The 22,877-nt window shown below is 38.6% G+C and overlaps 1 protein-coding gene and 1 long non-coding RNA gene across 4 annotated transcripts in view; one reads left to right on the top strand and one right to left on the bottom strand.

Moving 5' to 3' along the window:
- Nucleotides 1-13,008, bottom strand: part of PGR (progesterone receptor) — a 40,390-nt gene extending 27,382 nt beyond the window's left edge. Inside the window, exons 1-3 of one of the 3 annotated variants that reach the window (XM_072032758.1) lie at nucleotides 12,990-13,008; nucleotides 11,136-12,599; nucleotides 9,777-9,928 (exon numbers count right to left, since the gene is read on the bottom strand). In XM_072032758.1, coding sequence (XP_071888859.1) covers nucleotides 9,777-9,928; nucleotides 11,136-12,376 — 1,393 coding nt within the window. In that variant the 5' untranslated portion in view covers nucleotides 12,377-12,599; nucleotides 12,990-13,008. The other 2 variants (XM_027467832.3, XM_072032759.1) reach the window with 2 other exon arrangements.
- The window catches only part of LOC106019258 (uncharacterized), a 55,490-nt gene continuing 45,513 nt past the window's right edge, over nucleotides 12,901-22,877 (top strand). Inside the window, exon 1 of the long non-coding RNA XR_011806524.1 lies at nucleotides 12,901-14,718. This is a non-coding gene — a long non-coding RNA (uncharacterized lncRNA). The remainder of the gene's footprint in view (nucleotides 14,719-22,877) is intronic.

Here is a 22,877-nt window from a genome sequence, read left to right as displayed (position 1 = left end):
CATGCCAGCAGCCAGTTATTTGTATAAGTGCATCTGTGCTGAACTGCTGCCAGTCTGCACAGAAGCAACATGCTTGTTTGCAAACTCTCATTTCCTCCTGTCTGCAAATAAAAGCACTTTCTCAAGTCTTCTCTCTCTCCCATAGTTGATTTTGTTTCCCCATACCATTTTTACTTATCAATGCTTTCTTATGAAACCATCCTGTTCCAACCACTGGAGGACTTCTGTTCACACTACATACCACACTGTTCTGTTTAGTCTATTTTTATTTTTATTTTTCTGCCTAAAACCAGAAGATATCTAATGCATCTCTTTGTAAATTATTTTATGGCCAAGTACCTCTCAATGTCAACATTTTCCTTCATGAAAGCCAACCTCCAGCTTCTGTTCAATAAATTACTCCCAACATGTTCTTTTCCTCTTGCAGTGTTTTTCATACCATAAGAAATAGAAAGTGCTAATTATATAAGCAAATATTAAAATCAAAGGAGTTACTTTTTCACTAAATCCCTGTCAGGCATTCATGTGAAAGCTGATAATAAAAATGACTTTAAAATAAATAAAATGGAAAATAGTTTCACCTATGTGTACTAAACACAATGGTCCAGATGTAGCTTCTGAGAATGACTGACTTCTGGAAGCTAATATACTATATTAAGGTGCACATTACTCTGGATTTGGGCCGATTCTATCACTGTTTTCCATAACTAGGCAAACAGTCTAGCCTAGTTCGCAAACAGTCTAGCCTAGTTCCTCATCAGAAATGAGAAAAACAGCTAGACTGACCTTTGCTCTGATCTAAATTAACCACTGCTCTATTTATACTGTTCCCATGTGCAAAAAAGCAAATTTGTGTCAAGCTTGCATGTCACAATGTGGGCTTATGTGCATGGGTCTTGGAGAACTAGGAACCTATATTACAGAGTTTGTAATACTCAAAGTATTCTCTTCATGTCCCTGTATGCCATTACAGACCATTACAATCTCCAATATTCCACACACCTCAAACATCATTTTTAAATTATTTAACACCAACTTCACTTCAGTGCTAACAATTTCTCCAGAAATAAAGATGTCACTGAAGTGAGGCTGAAACTCTAACGACTTAACAACAAACCATATTCCCCACTGACCTTACCCTGTCTGTAAAGAAAACAGTATTTACTGAGGGACTCACATTACATTTCCCTCCTTGACCATCAAAATCAAAGTTAATTTTTTTCCCAAATATTAAGCAGGTGTCCTGACTACAGCCCTATAAAGTACTTTTGTTTTCAGACAGGAGGAAAGGAGAGTTTGAAAACAAGTGCATTGCTTCTGCACAGACTGGCAGCAGTTCAGCACAGATGCACTTACACAAATAACCAGCTACTCTATATAAAGTCCATAGTGGTATAATAAATGTGCTACTAATGCAGATCTGCTTCACAGCCAAGGGTTCAGTGGGCAGAAGAGTAACTTGGGAATATGTTCCATCCTGGACTCTTTTTCTTGCTGAAATAATATGGAATTCCTCCCCTCATAACAATATAGTTTAAAGTGAAAACAGTGAAGAATGATTACAGCCCAAGTCATCCTTTGGCCTAACGAGCTGCAAGGAGAAAAGGGTGTGTCTGACTCACTCCAGACATGATGAACACAGCTCTTACATCCTGGGTGACTGCCTTACTTCTTCTATGTACTCAGTGATGGGGATTGTGAGCATTAACAAGTACTACCAATCCTTCATCTTTGTGAAGCTAGTCTTTCATTTCTTTGCCTTAACTACATACAATGAAAAAAGCAAGTTGAGTAAAAATGTTTTGTTCAAAAAGAAAGCACAACTATAAAACATTCATTCCTAAGTCAAATCTAATATTTCCTATATTCTACTTTACTTTGCTAAGCAGATTGATAACTAATTTTTCATATAACTCTACTTACAACAAACTTCTGTTACACTTCCAGTCCATTATCCGTTAATTTGTAGTTAACTTGTAAGCATATCTTACAGTCCTCTGCCTAATTTTGTTTGCTAAGTGGACAAACCAAAAATGGTTTCTTTGGAAGGGAAACAGCATTTTCAAACTACCATATATCTTGCATTGCTTTTCTTCTCTTCAACAAACCACTTCCAGTGTTTGCAATATCCTTAACTGACTCTTTCTCCTTTATTAGAAAATCATCTTGCCTTTTGTTGTGAACACTGCACCGTCTTTTTCCTTCCAAAAATTACTTCTCCAGACAGCAACCTATGCATATTATATTTATGCGATCTACAAAACTGATCAGTTAAATGTAGCTACACTGTTTTCATTCACTTCTGGTTAGTTAAAAGTTGTAATACTGGGTGTGGCTTGTTTTGTTTTAAACTTAGTAATTTCCCTATTTATTCTATCACCTTCAAGCAACCAACCAACCACCAAACAAAAACCATAATTAAGTCCTGTTTTACAGAAGCCATCATGAACTGCAAAATAAGGGTTAGTATTTTACATTGGCTTTATTTGGTCTTCCTAGAATGTTTACCACAGTAACATTCTAAAAGGCATAAGGTCTTCGTGTCTAAGTACAGGAACTGACAATAGTAAAAATGCTGCATAGCTAATATATTTCAGAAAATGATTCTGGCTTCTACAAATCAGTATTTCCAGTTATTTTTATGTCAGTGTGTCACAATTGTTCCATGGTCACCATTTTTAAGTGATTAATTACATAATTAATATAAATATCTAAAATGATAAAATTGACATCTTTTTATCTTTTTTTTTTTTTTGTCAGTGAAAGTTATATTTCTTATAAAATAACTATGGATCATAGGATTTGAACATCGAGTGTACTTTAAAAGCACACCAACTATTTCAGAAGTATACATCATTAAAGTACTATTTGTTCTTCTGATCCCTGAATGCTGTATTCTACCAACATAAGAAGCATTACATTTGTATTTCAATCATCCCATCATTCTGATTTCAGTGAAAGTATTACAGCACATTGCCTTGATGAAATTTACACTGTATGTTTTCTCTTATTCTTTGCCTGGTCCTAGATCTGAACTGGTAGGAGAGCAATGAAGGTAGAAAAATTAATGAAGTAATGAAGGTAGAAAAATAATGAAGGTAGAAAAAACTAAAAACATTAGTAGCAGAAAAATGCAACATGTAAAAAAAAACACATGTTGCTGCCTGTGATCAAAACACCCAACAGACAGCAAACTGCTGAAAAACTGTGAAGAAAGGATTCATTTGACTAATTAGATTCTAAAGTGTAGAGATCCAGCATAGCAAGTAGTGTACACTCTGGTCTTGGGCACTGGAGAAAAAAATGGGTACTTTAGGATGTGATTTATCTTAACCTTAACGTCCAAATTGGAGTTCTTTAATAGCCTATAGATCTCCAAAGGAAGCTTAAAGATTAGCCCAAATATGGATGTCCATATTGGCCTTCAGTTTGGCGAAACCAATCTCACACAAATCTCCACTGTAGGTGGGGATTGTGGAAACTCATATAATTATTTGCCAATAATAGGACAACATTTTCCAGGATGTCAATGTCACATGCAACTCTTTTCATGCTTTAACTGCAAAAGATTCCAGGTTGTTGAAATGCACTCAGATGTTAACAGATATTAACCAACAGCCACTTGTGAAACTGCAGGAGCTGTTGACTAGGTATGACCAGGAAACCTCTGAAGTACAGACATGTATCAACACAGACAACAACATACTGTAACATACAATTGACATTTGTTAAGTCTTTCCACAGGTAGCTTCTAAAGAACCATCTCTTAATCATCAGTTCTGTGGAATGGATATATAGCTTAAGGAGATGGACACTGTCAAACCTAAGTGCATATTTAGGAAGTAATAGTTTGACTATAAATACTTAAACACTTATTTTGTATACTTATTATATTTATTTACACTCTAAAAAGATATGAGCTACCTTGGTGGTATATGGGTGGGATTTATACCACCAAATGCAGAGAGTGTACATCATCACCTGACACTCCTTTTATGTTCAGCATAGAGAAATACTTTCTGTTAGAGTACCATCATTTTCATCCTATGTAGATATGCAAAACAAGTCAGTGAATTACTTCCCAGAAGTTCCTGTTTCTCTCCACCTGCTATAGAAGGAACTTGAGATGCACGGCTCAGGTTACTCCCATTTTGAATATCTGAAGTTGGAGCAATCAGCAATGCTAAGCACTCAGCTGCTGGTGCTCTGTAAAGCAAGCAGACCTACACCACCTGAAATAACTTCTAATCCACCTGAAAAGATGTTTAATTCAATATTCAATACAGTTTCTAAACACACTATATAACATTAAGCCAAAAATTTTGGTAATTCACATTTCTGCAACGATGTTCTAACACATCTCTACCAGGAAATCAGTACAGTCACTAAGAGAGCAGTAAGAAGCCCAGCATTAGCACTACACCCAAAGCACAAGAATGAATGTTATCCTTGCTCACTCCATTGTTGTGCCACAATCAAATTGACAAATTAATGTTTGTCAAATGGCTGAGCAACAATACTTTTTGTAAGTTAGAAATATGATACACAATTATGTATCTGCATAGATCTTCTTTCCCTTTTTGTAACGTAAATTCTTTGCTCTCACAGAAGTGAGACTTCCCAGTTGAATTTTAGGACCTTCACAGAGGTAACTTCATATATTTGAATTTGGAAATATACTTAAGTTTACTGTACATTAACACTTTTTGGTCATGTACAAAATAAAACAGCTTTAATAACATTAAATATACTAAGTGAAAAACATTTTCATCTCTCAACTTGCAGTATGATGCTTTGTCTGCTTCATGAAACTTTAATGACTATCAGGTTTATGGTACACACCGTACCAAATTCTGATCCCAAGAACACAGAAAGTGGGATTAAAAACAGAAAATTGCTGTGGAGTTAGGAGAACGGGAAACATTTTACAGCTGCTTTATCAATTTCATAGATGAAAAGGTCTCTATATTATGGCATTTCACTGTCTTTCCTATCAGTAGATATTTTTTCAATCAGTGTTTGGTGTGCTGTGCCATGTAACATCTTTAAGCTATGTAAGAGTACACTTGTGGCAATCTTCAAGCAGAGTAATTCACTACGTAAGTAGCGAATCACACTGTCATCATAAACTGCTTATACGTAACACAAGTCAGATAAACTTTATCAGAAAGGCTGGCTGAAACAATGCTCCGCCTTTTCACTGCACAGGCGTAGCTCATGCTTAGTTCAACACCTTCCTCCACCTACATACACAGACAGTGAAAACTCTCATGGAAACTACTTTCTAACCCACAGGGTTTGCCAGACGTAGGTCTCAGAGAAAATAAATGTCCACATGTCATCAGTTAAGTGTTGCTGCTGTTGTTGTTGAACTTGTTCCCTGATATTATTATTTGTCCGGTGCTGTTACCTTGAAATTAAAGCACATACTAAAACTAGAAATTTCCTATATATTAATTAGATCAACTTAATAATATGGTCCCAGATATTTGAACAAACCAAGAGTTATTTCTTGACACATATGCTGCAATATCATGTATTTATGTCAGCCCCAAACTCTTCAGGTTCACAGAACCACTTGTCATTACATGTCGAGGTAACACAAACAAGGGGCAAAGGAAGGCATATGCTTTTATAAATATAAAACAAAAAATAAAAGTGGGACTTTATATAGGAAACAGCACTTCAAGGTGTTTTCTGGTTCTACGTGATTTTTGTTTTTCATCAGTAGAACTACCCTGGATACACTTTCAAGAATGCAAGCCACCAAGAAATGATGCATTAGTGATAATGTAACACCAGGAACCCACAACTCTATACGTAGGGGGGTTCCTCTCCAGGACAGAAATTTCACTGTCGTGTGTTACACAGCCAGCTGCAAGGTAAGAGATGATCACAGTTGCCTTGCATGATTTTATGTGAAGATACCCTTATAAGATATTATTTATGTTATCTTATAAGATACTTTAGCTTATAAGATACTGTATCTTATAAAACACTATTATAAGATACATATTTATTTATGACTGTATGGTAATTTAAAGCTATGAGTTGACTTCCTAAATTTCATTCTCCTAAACTCTACTGGCAATATTTTATCTGTTTTTTGTGACCTTGTATTAGATATATTGGTAGCACTTACAAAATGCCTGACCATCAACAGCATATTACTTTGCAAATGTGGAAATTCTGTAATTTTTAAAACATTTTAAACTTTATTTCTGAATATTCTTTGGTTGGTAACTCCAAACTGCCATTCATTTTCAGCTCACAGACATGAACAGTACTAACCCATCTACATGCTGAATCCAATTTTGTATTTTAAAATTTCTTAACTGAATGTAAATAATGGAAACTTCTATTATTTCCATGGTAAATAAAGATCTTTGAGTATTCTTTAAAAAGCCTTGCAATTTTTACAATAGTTGAATCAGTGGATTGGTAAATCAGCTCTTTGTAGGTAACCAACTAAGAGCATATAACCTCTTCATTCAAATAAATATTTCCTAAAAAGTCAGTACTTTTATCCCTTACCTGCATTTTCTCCTTCTCACCTCTAGCACAAAGTTTTGTTTTTTTTTTTATATTCATTTTAGTACAGTTCCCTCCTCCCACCTCCCCCCCCCCAACCAAAAAAAAAAAAAAAAAAAAAAAAGATTTGCAGTTTTAGTTAATGTCTTAGGATTCTGCTTAGAGTAAAATATACTTATGGAATAAAAAGCATCTTTTTCTTTATATGTATAGGCACATATTGGAAGCCAGGAACCCAAACGACAAAATATCTACCAAACCATACATAGCTAAGAATTCATTGCCAGTGTTGTAAAATAATTTAATTCTAAATATAAGCTTTCATCTTAGTGATCCTCACACAGTTCTGGTCCACTGTTACACTGTACAGATACCGCCTAGTTCTATTCAAATGTATGGTTAAATCATACTTAGTATAGAAACTTTTAGATTTACCTGTACAGTTTCAAATTCAGAATGAGGATTTGAATTGTGCTCTGATTATATTTCAGAAAGAGTAGTGATAGAAAATGGAATTTTCTGGATAGCAAAATGGTCCATTCTACCTCAAAGAAAGCATTTAATTAATACTGTATTTTCCACGCACTAGGGGTGAGTAAAAAAAAATAGAAATAAAAATAAATAAATAAAGTGTATGAATGCTGGTTTCTGTGAAAAAAAAAAAAATATATATATATATATATATATGTTGGCTGCTAGATTTGAAACTGCCGACATACCTAAAATTACAGAAGTAATTAAAATAGAAAATAGGCATATTCCAACAAAGTCAGTACTGCTGTATTATGTCCCTTGTTATGTATGCACTTGAAAACTTTATAACATATGAGAGAGAAATCTAAATATAGAAAATCCAAGTAGTAGCAATACCTTCTATTTTCAGCCACGTTTTAATTTCTCATGGTGATCAGGACTTTATGGAAAGTATATGAAAAGTAGACTTATGATTATGAATTTGCACTCATTTGCATTAATAATATTGGGGAAAAAATGGAGTAGTATTCAAAATTTAAGAAGTAATGCATTCCCACTCAAAGAAATGATGGGCAAGGGGACACTTTACATAAGAAAAATTCTCAGTAAAATGTGTGAATCTTTAAACACTGCTTTCTCTGGTATCTACAAAAAATATTATTTTTCTTTTTACAAGAGAGTAGTTTGTCACCTTTATTTCTGACAAGTAATAAGTGAAAAAATACTTTAAGTTTAAATGAAACTGGATATCTATCCATTTCAAAGCTAATAATTTTATCCTCTGCTTCAGTTAAAATAAGGAAGTCCATCTTTTTAAAGAACTCTCTTTACACTTGCGCCTTCTATGTAAAATTAGGTAACTACATTTGTTCATGTTGCTCATGTCCATATTGGTCATTTCTGTCATTCTTCTCCATAAAACTTAAAAAGTACTAATCTGTAGTTTTTCTTGTCATAGTCCAGCTCTCTGGGGTAGTTGTCAATTCTTTAAATACTCTTCCTAAAGAAAAAAACTAAACACTTCTTCACCACACTCACAGTGTTTGGAATCATTTAAAAAATGGTAAGTATGAAGATGCTATGAAAAACACAAGTTTTTTGTTTGTGTAACTGTATTGACCTCTTATTTCTCTGTGTATTTCTAAATGAATCAGTAATATTCTGCTAATACAGCTTTTGCATAAATACCCAGTGAAAACAGCCTGAAAAAATCCCTAGTAACAGTTTATATGCCTGCTAATAAATGATAATTTAGCATTAAATAAAGTATATATGCTGAACAGTAATTGGATATGTTTTTGAGTAGGTTCACCTACTGCACAAATACAAGTTTAGGAAAAAGATGAACTTCAAAAGTTACAGAATCAAATTAAAATACAAAATTAAAAAATAAATACTACTGTTGAAAAGTGAATAAATAAACCTTCTCTTAAAATATGGCATTCATAAATTACACTACACTTTTTCTTAAAACTTCAGCTTCCTGACTTTTTAAGAGTATGTCTGATGTAGTACAACAACCAAAAGCAAAGAATGTGAAGCCAAACCAAGAGACAACAAAGTTAGTGAAACAAACATATGCCTTGTAACTTAAAAGCTAAGTGTTTTTCTGTATTGCAACCTAACAAATATGTTTTAATTGTTTTTTTTTTTTCATGAATACTATTAAATGTATTAGAGAAAATGTGGCACTAACAAAGCTAATTAGTTCATCTGGCACATCTAGTCTAGTGGTCTCAATTTGAAGATATATAGTCTGATAAAGCAAGCATACTTGAGCATACGCTTAAAATTGAAAGAAACAGCATACTGAAACAATTCTAACTAAAGTATTTTGCTGAGCTTTTAATTTTCCGTTATTCCCCTTTTCATCTGAAGAGCAATAAACTCTATAGCATTGAATAAACTATATATCACAACAAGAAAACATGATGCAATTTCTTCTTTTAAGTTTCTTCTACACAGTGCAACAATGGTTTTGTTAAGAGTATGGAACAGAAACTTTAATGTCCAAGTTCTGACAGATAAGAATTGTGAGAAAAGTAGACAAAGAATAAAATGTTTTTTCTTTTACTTGGATTTGTTTTACTGCTTCATCATCTGAAGTATATAAAGCAATCTGCTCCCGTATTTAAAATCTCAGTGGGTATATATGGACAAGGCATAATATAATTCCAAAAGAAAAAAAAATAAAAAAAGTATTTTTACTGATTTGTAATACCTGAAGTTTGGCTTTGTAACTCAATATCTATCTGGAAAAAAAAGTTAAACCCATTTGACTTGAAATAGTTCAGTGCAACCTGAATTAGTTCCATAAAGCTCAGGCAGCCAAATTCTGAATTTTGCAAGCAAGAAAAATTACATATAACTTCAAAAAAAAAAGAAAAAAAAAAAAGATTGAAGCCAAAATAAATTCCTATCTGCATATGATTAGGTCATATCCACAAAATTTTCATTTAAATAGTATTCACACTTTCTAAAACAAGTTCTGTATTTCCCAAGATCTTGATGAAACTTTGCTTACTGAGAAAGATTAAAAGATGAACAATAATAAATAGCAACCAGTGAAAGTACAACAAATAATACTAGTAAAGTTAATAATGAAATATTTTAGTTAGTATTCACCGTCATACTTAGAGTTGCCAAAAAAAAAAAAAAAGTATGACTACAGTGATCATGCTCACAGATCAGCAATAAGTAAAGGGTATGTTCTTTGCAGTGCCTAGGAAGATATATTTCAAATAATGAGGAACAATGGCATGATATAGTACCTTCCATTGCCCTTTTAAAGAAGACTTTACAACTTCCACAGGTAAGTACTCCATAGTGGCAACCAGAAGCCTCATCACCGCAGATGAGACAAATCTTCTGGGGTAGAGATTCAAAACTGTATTGAGAACTTTGGCTGGATTCTGTATCTGGCCTTCAAAAGAAAAAGAAGAGAAATGAAATATCCAGATTTTCAACGGTTAGCTACTTACCTGTATTAGTGAGCTTTATATTAACAGCCTCCTTTTTACATCTTAGGACAAGAAAAAAAAAAGGCAGGATTGCCTTTCAGCTTGAGGGTTTCTCTACACTAGGATAAAAGGCACATTAGCAACGTATGCCTGGTCATTAAAAAGGCAAGTAGTGATCAAAAAGCATAGTAGCATCTTAACCCATTTTAGATAAAAAGGGGACATTCTAGGAAACTCTTTATCAAAATGTTCATCTTCCTCTGATCAACAAGTCATGTGAGTAAAGTCATGCTGATTTATATATTTTCCTGAACACCGAATGGTACAGAGACAGAATAGAATCAAATAAAAGTCAATTGAATTTCAAAAGCCCCCCTTCACGTGGGAAATAACCAAGCTTTATCTCAGCTAGAAAAATCGTTAATAATTGGTTTGTTGCCTCCTGTTCAGTCGCAGCGTTCTGCTCAGTACCTAATTCTGATGAGCACATTGAGGTGATGAGTACTTCTGTATTTCTTACCAAGAAAAAATAAATAATAAATAAATAAATAAAAACAGGCTAATCTAGCTAATTATTATGTTTATAAAAATCCATATGTTTCTATGAAAACGATAGTTATTTTTGCAAATATTTCTAAGTAACACCTTGGCATCATAGTAAGCCGTGTTCATCGTAGTAAATTAATATAGATATTTAAAATGTTTCAGGGTTTTTTAGGTGTATTTAACTGCTTTTTCCTAAACCAGCAATAATGTTCTGAAGATTATTTAGGTATTTATAGATACTGACCACCTGTCAATTAAGAGAGGTGAACCTACTGCTCCTCCCTTCTGTGGAGCTGGTTACTATATTGCACAGTATGAAGCAATCATAACAAAAATGCCGCTTCTCTCGGAGAGTAACCGTGCCCAGATGAGCATCAGCTGCAAAATTAAAACCTTGGGTGCGTTCCCACCAGGACCGGGACACCCCAGCGCGCCCAGACAGCCCCAAATTAGACGTGCGGCCACGGCGGCCGTCTAAAATCTCCAGCGGGGCTCCGCTGAGTGCCGTTTTGTCCCCGTTCCTTCCCGGGCCGTCCCTTCGACCCCCTTCCGAGAGCGCCGTCGGGGGGCAGCGCCCCCCACCCCCTGCGGTGCCGCCGGCCTCCCGCCGCCGGCCGCCCTTACCGCACATAGCCGAGGTAGGGCGGGCAGAGCTGGGGCAAGCCCTCCTTCAGCACGGCCGCCGGGAAGCCCAGGGGTTGGTGCCCGTTGAGGCCCAGCGGCGGGTAGAGGCCCGGCGGCGCGGCGGAGGCCGAGGTGTAGGGGAGGCTGTCGGGCGGCACCGGCGGCCCGTAGGCTGCGGGCAGCAGGGAGGAGGCTTCGGTCTTGTAGAGGACGCACTCCAGCGAGGACTCCTGGGCGGCTCGGGGGGGCTGCAGGTAGTCGGCGGAGGCTGCCTTGCCTCCCAGGTACGGAGCGGGCAGCCCGACGGCCTCCTCCTTGATCTTCAGAGCGGGCTGGAGGTCGCCGTAGGCGAAGGGTCCCTCCTTGCCGTCGGCCGGCGGGTAGCCGTAATCCGCGAAATCCGGGGCGGGGGCGGAGGGCGAGGTGCGGGGCCCGAAGGCGCTGGCCTCGTACGCAGCCTCCACGTCCAGCAGCTGCCTGGTGCGGGAGGCCAGGTAGGCAGAGTTGAGCGGCAGGATGGGCACATGCAGGTAGTCCTGCCCCGGGCACGGTCCCGGTGCCGCTCCCGGTTCGTGCTCCGCCGCCGTCGGGGAGGCCGCCGGGGCCGAGGCCAGGCTCCCCCCGGAGCCTAAGCCCTGCTCCGGCCGGCGGCTGCCGGCGGGGAAGGGCCGCTCCTGGGGGGGCAGCGCCCCCAGCCCGGGGGCTTTGCCCCGGGGGGTCGCGGCGGGACCCTCGGTGCCCGGGGGCGGTTTAAGGGCGGCCGCCAGGGCGTCCCCCCCCGGCCAGAGCCGCGGAGGAGGCTGCGGGGGGCTGGCAGCCGGAGCCCCCGCAGCGCTTTCGGCCGATTTCGGCTCCGGGCCGCGGCTCATGGGGGCGCCGGGAGCCTCCGGGACCTCCGGCCCCAAGAAGGACCAGGCATGAGCCGCGGGGGTCAGGAAGGTGTCCAGGACGCTGTCCAGGGCGTCCTTATCAGGGAGGGAGCCGCTCCCCGGCCGGTACGAGAGGGAGTCCCGGTCCTCCTCCCCCGGCTGCCGTTGCTGCCGCCGCCGCTCTTCCTCCTCCTCTTCCTCCTCCTCCTCGTCGTCCTCCTCCTCCTCGTCGCTGCTCCTGGGGTAGAGCAGCCCGTCCAGGGCGATGTCGATGGCCTCCGCTTCTCCGCGGCCGGGGTGGCCCTGCAGCAGGACCGCCCCGTCTCGGGCGGACGAAGGCGCTCCGGGCTCCTTGGCCTTCACCTCGGTCATGCTGCCCGCCGCTCAGCCTCCGGCGCGGAGGCCCTCGGGGGGGAGGGAACGAGGGAGGCTCCCGGGGCGATGCAGCGGGGCCGGGCGGCTCCTCACATCCCGGACGGCGGCTGCCGCTCACATGGCGCTGCCTTCCGAGGGGGGGCAGCTCAGCCCCGGCCCCCCTCCATCACCAGCACCACCGCAAAGCCTTCCCGCCGTCGGGGACGGGGACGCCTTTGCCCTGCGGAGGGGAGAAGCCACTCAGCGCCAGTCTATGTGACACTCCCCTCACTGGACCCCCGCCTTGTTGCTCCCCCTGCCCTTACCGCCGGGGGGCTGCGGTGCCCGGGCCCGCCCCTCCCCGTGGCTGTCCCCCCCTCTCTTCTCCCCCGTTCTCCTCCTCTGTGGGGCTGCTCCGCGCTGCCTCCCCACGGGGGCTCGCCCGCCGCTGGTCCCCCCGCGGCTTTTCCCAGCCGCTCTGCCGGCGCCCTGGCCCCTCCTCTGCTCCGCCCGTCCTGTCCCTCCCATCGCCCGCCGGCCCCTCGCCCCTCTCCCCTCTCCTCGGGCCCGCTCCCTGGCTGCCCCCCACCCCTCCTCCCCGTCCCCACACTCGAAGGTGCCCCCTCCTCACGCTTCTCCGGTCCCCGGGCACAGGGCAGGCAGGTTGGGTGGTCGCTGTCTGGGGGCAGTGAGCAGGACAAGTTTTCCTTACTTGCCGTGTCCCCGGGATAGTCTTTCTGTTATCTTTCACCCTCCCTCTCATTGTCAATTTCAGAGGTAAGCTCTGCCCCAATTCCTCAAAGCCCCGCTGCTCACACCGGTACATCTTCCATGGTTCAGTAGTAAAGAAACCATGGCATTGTAAAGCACCTTATGTTACAGGACCTCCAGAGTACCCTCTACTATACACCAGAGAAAGCAAAAGGCTTTTAGAACAAAGTATTTGAAAAAATGGGGCATCTTTTGCTTCTAATACAATCCAGCCCAAATTACTTAAACCGAGGATCTGTCAGCAGCTACTAGCTGACTGGCTTTTTGTGTAAAATGCTGGGTCGGTGAAGGAACCTGCACAGCTTCATAAAGCTATTACTGATTCAAATACGTACACACCCACCCACATTGGTAAATTTTGCGTTATATAACAATCTCAGAAAAGAAAATTGTGTTAAAAGATACAGAGACTAAATTAGCCTAGGAGTAGTCTGTGGGACTTTGAGGAGAATCAGTATATTTCTGATTTGTAGAGAAATGTACACTGTTACATGCTTACTTGTGCTCTGATACTGGAACACACTTCTCTGAAAAGATCTTTTTCATAAACTCTTATCACTGTGTAATAGTTCCTTTTGTTGTTTTGCTTTCAAAATATTCCCAGACTAAACAGGACAGTTTATGGGGGAGGAAAAACACAACTTTTTGAAATTACTGCAGTGGTCAGAAAGCTAACATCAGAAATCATACAGGGCAAGTTTATAGAAGCAGTGGCTTCAAATAAACTTTATTCAGTGTGGTGTGTATGCTTTGGTTTATTCTTGGCAAAACATTACTGGGTGATAGACTACTTTGGAAATCTGCCTTTTGTTCCTTTAAGGAATAGTAATAAATTTGTCATTTTTCTTTTCCATTTTTAAAATATATATATATGTAAAAAAAAAAGAATTATTGTACTGTGATAATAGCTAACTTCTTAAAACTTGGATGTCACGTAGACACCTCTATGTATGTTCAGGAGGTTCAATAGTGTGATACATATCATACTTGCTCTGTGTAGGAATATTTCTCAAACAAGTATCTTATCCTGTTGATACTGTAAAGAACTGTGTGGCCAGCAAGTAGCAAGAACCAAAATGATGACCCTGAAAAGCCAATCAGCGGAATGCTCCCCGAAGACAATCTGGTTCTCTTATGGCATGACCCTACAACAAGCAATTAATTTGAAGTGCTTCTCTGGCTACCACATCACTGTTTTTATGCCTACAGTATTTCTCACTTCTTCCAAGCCTTCATTTTCTCAGAAGAGGCAGAAGTTCACCTCCAGCACCATTCATCTCCACACTGATTTTGGTTTTCCCCTGATGTTTTCATGTTTAGTCAGCTGGTTGTCATGCCTATTTATTCCCACTGTCTTCCTTTCTCATTTCCACTTCCCCAAATTTATGGCCTACCTCCTTACTCCAATGAAACGTGTTCTCAGGACTTGTTTCTTTACAGCAACTTCCCTCGTGCTGCTGCTTCGGGCCCAAGAGAGAGGCACAGATGGCAGGATTAAGGGTTCCTGAAGGGAAGGCAGGACTGTGTGCTTTCTGCAAGGCCAACTTGCTGCTGCTGCTGACTTCACTACTAAAAGTCTCCACTATCAGGTCTGTGTGAATACCTGAAAATTCATCAGAAATAAAGTCTTTATCAGTTGCATGATTTGTCTGAATGTTGGCAGGAGAATATTGTCCACACTTTTCTATTGCCCTTCCTAATTTCCTTTATGTGACCCAACAAATATACTCTTCTTTAATTGTAATGATTATGCTTAATTCTCACTGTTTAATGAAAACCTTTTGTGTTTTTTACCTTCAGAACATTTATAGGACTTTGGTTTATATCATTTGCATATAACTTCCATTAACTTTCTCTGGCAACTTTTGCTATTTTCTTTGTATTATTCTGTCTATAACCTTCACTCATTCCCTTTTGCTGTCAGACATTATCACATCATTTCAGGATGCTTTTCCTGATATTACTATGGTATCACAAGTTTTTCAGTAAGAACATTTGACAATATGCCTTGTGAAATGTATTGACATTATAGTGTTGTTGTCATTTATTCATTTTGATGTTTTGATTTATTTTGATATATATTTTCTTTTATTCATTTTGTTGTTGTGGCAATCACCATTATAGAAAAGCAGACTGATTTTCTTATGTCATTTCCCCAGAGTGAATAGATTTACACTTCAGGAAGGACCTATGAATGAAACTATGAAACATTGGAGGGTTTGATCAACACTGTTGCTTTTTTTTTTTTTTTTTGAAATTCAACCTGAATATGTTTGCCAGACCCTTCCAAATATTTTATATATATATATATAAATTTTTTTTTTTATTTTTTTTTATTTTTTTTTTTGCTTTTTTTGAAGAAGAAGAAGGAATGAGAAATGCTGTATGGGAAACATGATAAGCACAGCCTCCTCAGCTACCACATATGTCAAAATCACAAACCTTTTCTATGACCACCTTTTCTTAAAATGATCTTGAAGCATGGCCTGAAGGTCAACAAAGCCAGTTTTTATCAGCTCTATTTCTCAAACTGAAGTGTTTCATTTGTCTCTGGAGTGCTTCATATAAACAGCACCATAAAGTTAGTGACTTAGTGTTTAAATCTGGGAGTGGATAAGTTAATTACACTAAAAACTCTGAATTACTGTTGTAATCCCTTCAGACCTTTCTTATAGTGGTCACAACATTGTTCTGCACAGAACAGAGCTTAGAAGTTAAAAATAATATTTAATTTTTTTTCACTGTTAATCAATTCCATACAGTTTTATACTGCCATTTTTTAGGATATAATACAACCAAAACCATTAATAATAATAATAATAAATATTAAAAACAGAGGAAGAGAGAATATCTGCTACAAAAAAAGCTCATGTGCTCATGGTCCAGAAAGGGGAAAAAAACAAACAAACAAAAAACCCTTCCATCTTGTAGGAAAGGCTTAGAGGCTTCTCCTTATATCAGAGAAATGACATTTTTGTAAACTATACCTATATATATAGTAGCATTTTTCTATTCCTACTCTGACAAAATAAGCTATCTTTTCAACATTTAATCTAGAAGATGAAAAATAGTAGTGTCATGCAAACAACAATACATTCTGGGTATGTTACAGTTCTTAGCAATATATACTTCTGTAAATATTTAGAGCCCTAATTAGCCTACTAAATTCCTTTTAAATTAGGATACCAACTGACATTAAATATGCCTTTCTCTGAGATCATCAGTTTTGAAGTACCGGCTAAATAACGAGAGCATCTAACACTAGGGATGTGCTCCGATCATAAATGTTCACATCTGAGCCAGGTGATTAGACTTCAGTAGTCAGATAAGAGTCATAGATATCCGTGGAGACCATTCAATTCATCTTCTGGAGCTCTTCAGAGACACTTATGCATCATTATTAAAGATATAAAGGACTTCTGTGATCTGAAAAGCCAAGAACCTAATTTTTTGGCTTGGCAGTGCAATGTCTAGGATTGATACTTAAAATAAGAGGTCTGAATACAGTCCTAAATCCTTAAAATGCACTATCAATGTGCTCTACTATAATGACTAAAAACATTATAGGAACCGTTGTTTTGGAAACCATGCACTGTAAGCATCCTGTTTTTGTTTTGTTTTGTTTTGTTTCTTTAAGTAAGGGTCTACCACAAAGTACAAAGTAATTAATCTCTGTGATCTGTTATCAGGTGTTTTGTTAGCTTAAATTAAGCCATCAGATTTAAAAAAAAAAAAAAAAAAAAGCGCTAACAAAATGTGTTGGCTTACTAAATGCAAGGATGGCCTGAAACAAATACAAATGGGATCAGCAAACAGTGAGGTATGAGGGAAAGAAAGTAAACAATAGAGTTATAAAAGGAGATCAGGAAAAGGAAGGTAACCACAGTGCACATTACATTATTTCTTGCACACAGGCACTAAAGTTGCTGCAGGGATAATATTGATATGAGAGGTGAAGTGGGCTCTGAGACACTTTTATCTTTATAAATTGTCCAAAGGCGGGAAATAAATGTTCATTAAGTTGTATTCATGAAAGTAATAGCTGTTCCTGGGACAGAAGTCATATATTTTGTTATATTTCTTGTTAATTGTCTGTTTATACTTGGGCAAATGCTCACTAAATGGCAGAACGTTATATACTTGCAGCTAAGAAAATAAACAGGAGCATGAGAGGTGAGAAAAAAAGGAAAGCCAAGAGATGCTTTCTGATTTTATGCTGTACAGATGGTGCCATTTCTTGCTGGACATCATCCTCAAGACCTTTCTCAAATTATTTTGTCTTCTGGTTTTCAATGAGCGCATCCTTTCAGGTTGCTGAAAGGCATATATGTATTCCTCAAGGTCTAGCTAGGAGATCTTTACCCAAACCCAAAACATTCTTCAAAGTGGATTTGTTGCTGCATTATCTGGCCTTATGGAAAAGAAGTAAAGGCTGTTTTATATAAAATATAGTATTTAATTATTTGTATATGTAAAATACATATTCCAGCTGTACATGGACAACTGAACCCAGATCTGCTAGATGGGATGAGGTAAATCCCTTGCATTTATTCATGATAGCTACTACTGTATTTTAACAGGTCTTGTTTCCTGGCTGAACAGTAGGAAGTTGCAAACAATGATATGAAACAGATGTTAACATTTCTGTGAGTTAGAAAAAGATACTTACAATTCTTCTTAAGAAGTGTTAAAACTAATATCCTGCTTAAATTGTGAATGTTAAATAATCATAGAAAAGATTAAAACTGCCTAGAACCTCATGAAATTTACAAGTTTGTAAGTGAATTTGGAGATCCAAACTGGTGTGAAAAGATTCTCAACACAGAGATAAGGTGAGGACTGAACCTGAACTGTGACACCTCCTGAAGTATTTATAAACTGGCTGAAATGGAGCTGGCCTTGGAGCTGAGCTGCACTGTAAGTGGAAGTAGGCATGATTTTTAGTTTTGTGTAGCCATTGTTACCAACTGTAATTTGATAAAAAAAAGATATCATTCCTATGCAAATTAAAATTACCTCAATTTGGGTTAATTTCACATCTGCTTATTATATGCCAACATTCTTTTTACTGTTCCTACACACAGTTTAATTATTCACTGGGGACTTGGTTGTTCCAGGACATCTCAAAATTAACTCTTCAGCCATGTATATATATATATATTATATATGGCTGAATATTCCCAAACTCCTTTCAATTATCAATAAATTCCCAAAACCTTAGGTAAAAGGAATATATATCATTTCATGTGAAATATAGTATTCATCAGTAGCTTCATAGTTAGCCATTCCATGGTTAAATAGAAATGGCTAAATGACATCAAATCAAGCACATCAAAAATTATCTTCTAAGTTTCTTAACTTGATCTCATCCCCACTAGATAAATGCTGAAGCATTGATTAAATTTCTACCTGCTTTAAAACATATTTCCAGAGAGCTTTGATTCTTACTGGGTTCCAGGTGGTTGTCTTTACTCTTTACCTCTTGTGTTATGTGTTCTACGACCAGTTCCATCTATTCCTGGCAGCCAAGCCACACATCTTTCTGTGGACATACTCTCAAGCAGAGAAGCCCAAATCTGCTCCATTCTTGAGACACCTCCTTCACACACATACAGAACATTGCATTCAGCTCTGGGACTCCAGCACAAAAAGGACATATTAGAGTGAGTCCAGAAGTGGGACAGAAGGTTGATCAAGGGGTTGGAGCACCTCTCCTGTGAAGAGAGGCTGAGGGAGTTGGGGTTGTTCAGCCTGGAGAAGAGAAGGCTCCAGAGGGACCTTCACAACGGCCTTCCAGTACCTATGGTGGACTACAGAAAAGCTAGTGAGGGACTCTGTCAGGGGGTGCAGTGATAGGCTTTAAACTTAAAAAAAAAGAAAAAAAAAAAAAAAAAGAAAAAAAAAAGTAGATTTAGATTAGACATAAGTAGGCAATTCTTTACTGTGAAGGTGGTGAGGCCGTGGAACAGGTTGCCCAGATAAGCTGTGGATGCCCCATCCCTGGAGGTGTTGTTCAAGGCTGGGCTGGATGGGCCTTTGGGCAACCTGGTCTGGTGGGAAGTGTCCCTGCCCATGGCAGGGGGGTTGGAACTGGATGATCTTTAGGGTCCTTTCCAACCCAAACCATTCTGTGATTCTATGAAAATAGAATTTAAGGAGTTCATATTGTGCAATAGTTAATTACTTTTTTATTTGTGAATTACTTGCTTATCGAAAGCAGGTACATCTGCAAAATATCAGTTTTCCTAAAAATGTATAGAAACCTGTACATATACAAATATGGAGCTTCTTGTATATGGATAGTAATTTTGTACTTTCAACCAGATACACAATTTTACATCGGTAACAAGTTTTCATCTAAACATCCTTTCAATCTTTTAGTGTCATCATGGAATAAATTACTGTAGGAAAATAGTCCTTCAACTTTTGGTAAGTGTTGAAACAACTCTTATATTTCCCTCTGCTGTGTGCTCACATTCTCGGCTGGGCTTTGCAGATCATGTCTTGCAGTGTTCTCAGTCCTGACATTTAATGGAGCCAATTTTCTCACTAGATTAAATAATTTTAAGTAATAACTTTTGATTTATACAGTGTCATTTGAGGAAAACATTTATCAAGAGGAAAATTTACTTTGCCTTTTTCTAATTTTAAGAGGCCTAAGCTAAACAGTTTTTATGTCTTTAATTAATATCTCCAGAAATTATATTAGTTTATTAATGTTTAAACCCTCCTCAATCTTCATTTCTGGGCATATGATATAAATATAATCTATGCAGGAAGACAGGAGGCGTGCTTTATTGCTGCACAGCAAGAAGTGAAAGCATTCAAGAATAGCTGAGTTACCTGATTAAATTAAAAACAAATTATTATCTCATGATGTGGCAAGGTAACATTTTTCCATAAGTTATAAAGGACAAGACAGATTTTTCTAAGCAAATGTGTGTCACCAATTTAACTGTGTGGTGAAAACTAGAGTGCAGTGTGTGTGGATTAGCTGTGAGGGTGCCTGTGAGTTTGACAATTCTGCAATAGAAATGCTAGGATGTGATGGAAGGTGTCCTGCAATGTTAGAAGTAAGCAAAGTGCAAGGCAGAAATACTCCACCTTTTGAAAGATACAGTTCTATCCAGCTGATGTGTGGCAATAATGTTGAGTCTAAGTCTTGCCATTTGCTACTGAATTGGCCAGGCAGTAAAGAACCAAAATACATAATTCTGCATTTTTCACGAGATATTTGAATGCCATAAACTAGCCTGGCTGCATTAAATTCAATGAAGATATTCAACTTAGAAGCTGTCAGGGGACTGATATTTAATTTTTCCAGTTCTAAAGTTCTTCTAATGCATGCGCTTTAAGGATAATAAATGCCAAGTGGTTGGTTATGGAGAAGCCTGGAAGAATCTCAAGCATATACCTTTGAGTCTGGATACTTGTCTTGCTTTCACAGAGTCAGACAAAGCTGGTGTTTCACATCTGGCTGATTGAGAAGGGCTGAGTAATTCCAAATCCTCATGAAAGAGAGCATGACCCCATACTGAGAACAGCAAAAAGATGGTCAAGGAGCCCACAAGTGGAAATTTGCTGAAGGCTGTAATAAACCTCACTTTGCACTGTTACAGTGCTCAACTCTTGTACAGTTGTAGAGCTTAAATTGGGTCAGCAGGGCAACCCACACGGATGTGAAGGTAACACCTGGTTGCTCGATGGCATGAACACTAAATTCAGCAGCTTTTCATTTATTGATCATTGTTCAATAAAAGGAAGAGCCAGACTTAAGTCACAAGCCTGCTGGGTACGTGTTGGGACTTGTGATATTAAACAACAGAAAGTGAGGGGAGGATATAGCCATGAGATGTGATGGATGCTTGGCTTCCTAAGTGAATCAAAGTGACTTAAATCGCATCACAGAAATTTAAAACCACTACATAACCTTTGTAAATGAAATCAATAGTAGAACTTGTGCAGAATAAGAAAAACAAGAAGTGGCCATTTAAATGAAATGGTCAGAAGGCTATCTAAGCTATACTGGTATATATTCTGGATTTAAGAGGCTGAGAAAGTATTATTTACTACAGAGTAAAACCTTGAAATTACATAAATTATTTTTATGTTCACCTAAAAAGACCATTTGAGGATCAGTCCCTTAGCTGGACATGAAACACACACACAAGCACATGCACACACACACACACACACACACACACACACACACAAAGTTCTTTGTGTTTTATACTAACCCCAAAGAAGCAAATTTATTATTGTCAGTAAAGATCACAGACACTGTAACCCTTCATTTTGATAAACCCTGGCTAAAATATTCTTTCATCAACTTCTTTTGTTGCTGGTTCTGTGTTCACCTCTAGAGGTGTCCGTCATTGATGAGAGTCCCCAGTTCTGTTGTAAGAATTTGACAGAATAGAAAGGGTTCCCAAAAACTCTGTCAGACAAAAGGATTCAGTTTATCTCCCACATCACAGAAGATAAATGTTAAGGTTATAGTTTGATGTAGAAGTAAATACAGATACATGCAAGGAAGACATTCTGTTTTAATCACAACTCCGAGAGCCTGCTACAGCTGGTAATCACTCTGCCTTGAAATTAATCTCCAGATATGCTGGCTTTGAAAATTCAGCCATAAAGCATCTTTACAAAGATACTGTAGTTTGTTTTTCTCATGAATTCTTCTGCTGTATTTTTATTACCCTAAGCCAAAAAATAACAATTTCACTTGGAGAGGCTACTGTACTCACAGAGAAACATGAAAATTTAAAAGAAAAATTGCATAGTGTGGTGCTATTTATATTGTTAAATTTGCCGTAAAAGTAATCAAAAATTATAACTGGTCATGGAAAAATCACAGAATCATAGTGAGGTAGGAAGGGACCTCTGGATCTATCCCATCTAACCTCTGCGCAAGCAGGGACACCCAGAGCAGGCTGCCCAGGACCATGTCCAGAGAGCTCTTGAAAATCTCCAGGAAGGAGACCCCACAGCCTCTCTGGGCAATTTGTGCCAAGGCACTCCCACCTGCACAGTAATAAAGCACTTTTTGAAATAATAAGGGCAAAAGAGGTATCCTCAGGGTGGGGGAGGCAGGTGGCAGAAGGGCTGAAGGAATCAAAGAAATAAAAGGTGAAGGCCTGGCAATAGCACCAATTTCCTGATTGCATTTTGGGTGATGGCAGTAACCTCCACAGCAGAGGCAAGCTTGGTCAGCTTTGCTTTGTATTAACCTGTTACTTGTATTTTTTCTTCATTACTGACTCATAATAAATCTCATGTAAATCCAGATTTGCTAGATTTCTGTAAAATCTTCAATAAATTGCCCACCAAAAAGCTGCTAACATCAGCATGCAAATCTGAATAGGTTAGATAAAAAATCTGCCAGAGAGAGGATGTAAACTCAAGATTCCTAACAGAAAATACTAATTGATAAATTAATAGGATATTTCATCAAAACTATTGGACGTCAACAGAAAAAAGTGGATGAGGATGAATAATTTTAATATAAAATATTTTTATAAATTATATATATTTTACAAAGCTATCTCTCTCTATAACTTTATACATCATTTTATCTATATAACTATATAGAAAGCTATCTGTATATCTATACAGATAAAAATATATTTGTATTTATATAATTTACATAAACATATTTATAACTTTTATAAAAACATGAGAAAAAACATGAGAAAAAAAATATTACCTGGATTTGGGGGATGTTACTAGTACCGTGGCTCTACCT

Source organism: Anas platyrhynchos, chromosome 1 (genome assembly GCF_047663525.1).
Source record: "Anas platyrhynchos isolate ZD024472 breed Pekin duck chromosome 1, IASCAAS_PekinDuck_T2T, whole genome shotgun sequence".
In the NCBI taxonomy this organism is placed as follows: Eukaryota; Metazoa; Chordata; class Aves; order Anseriformes; family Anatidae; genus Anas; species Anas platyrhynchos.
The sequence above is the reverse complement of the archived record's forward strand: the minus strand, read 5'-3'. Positions and strand labels throughout refer to the sequence as shown.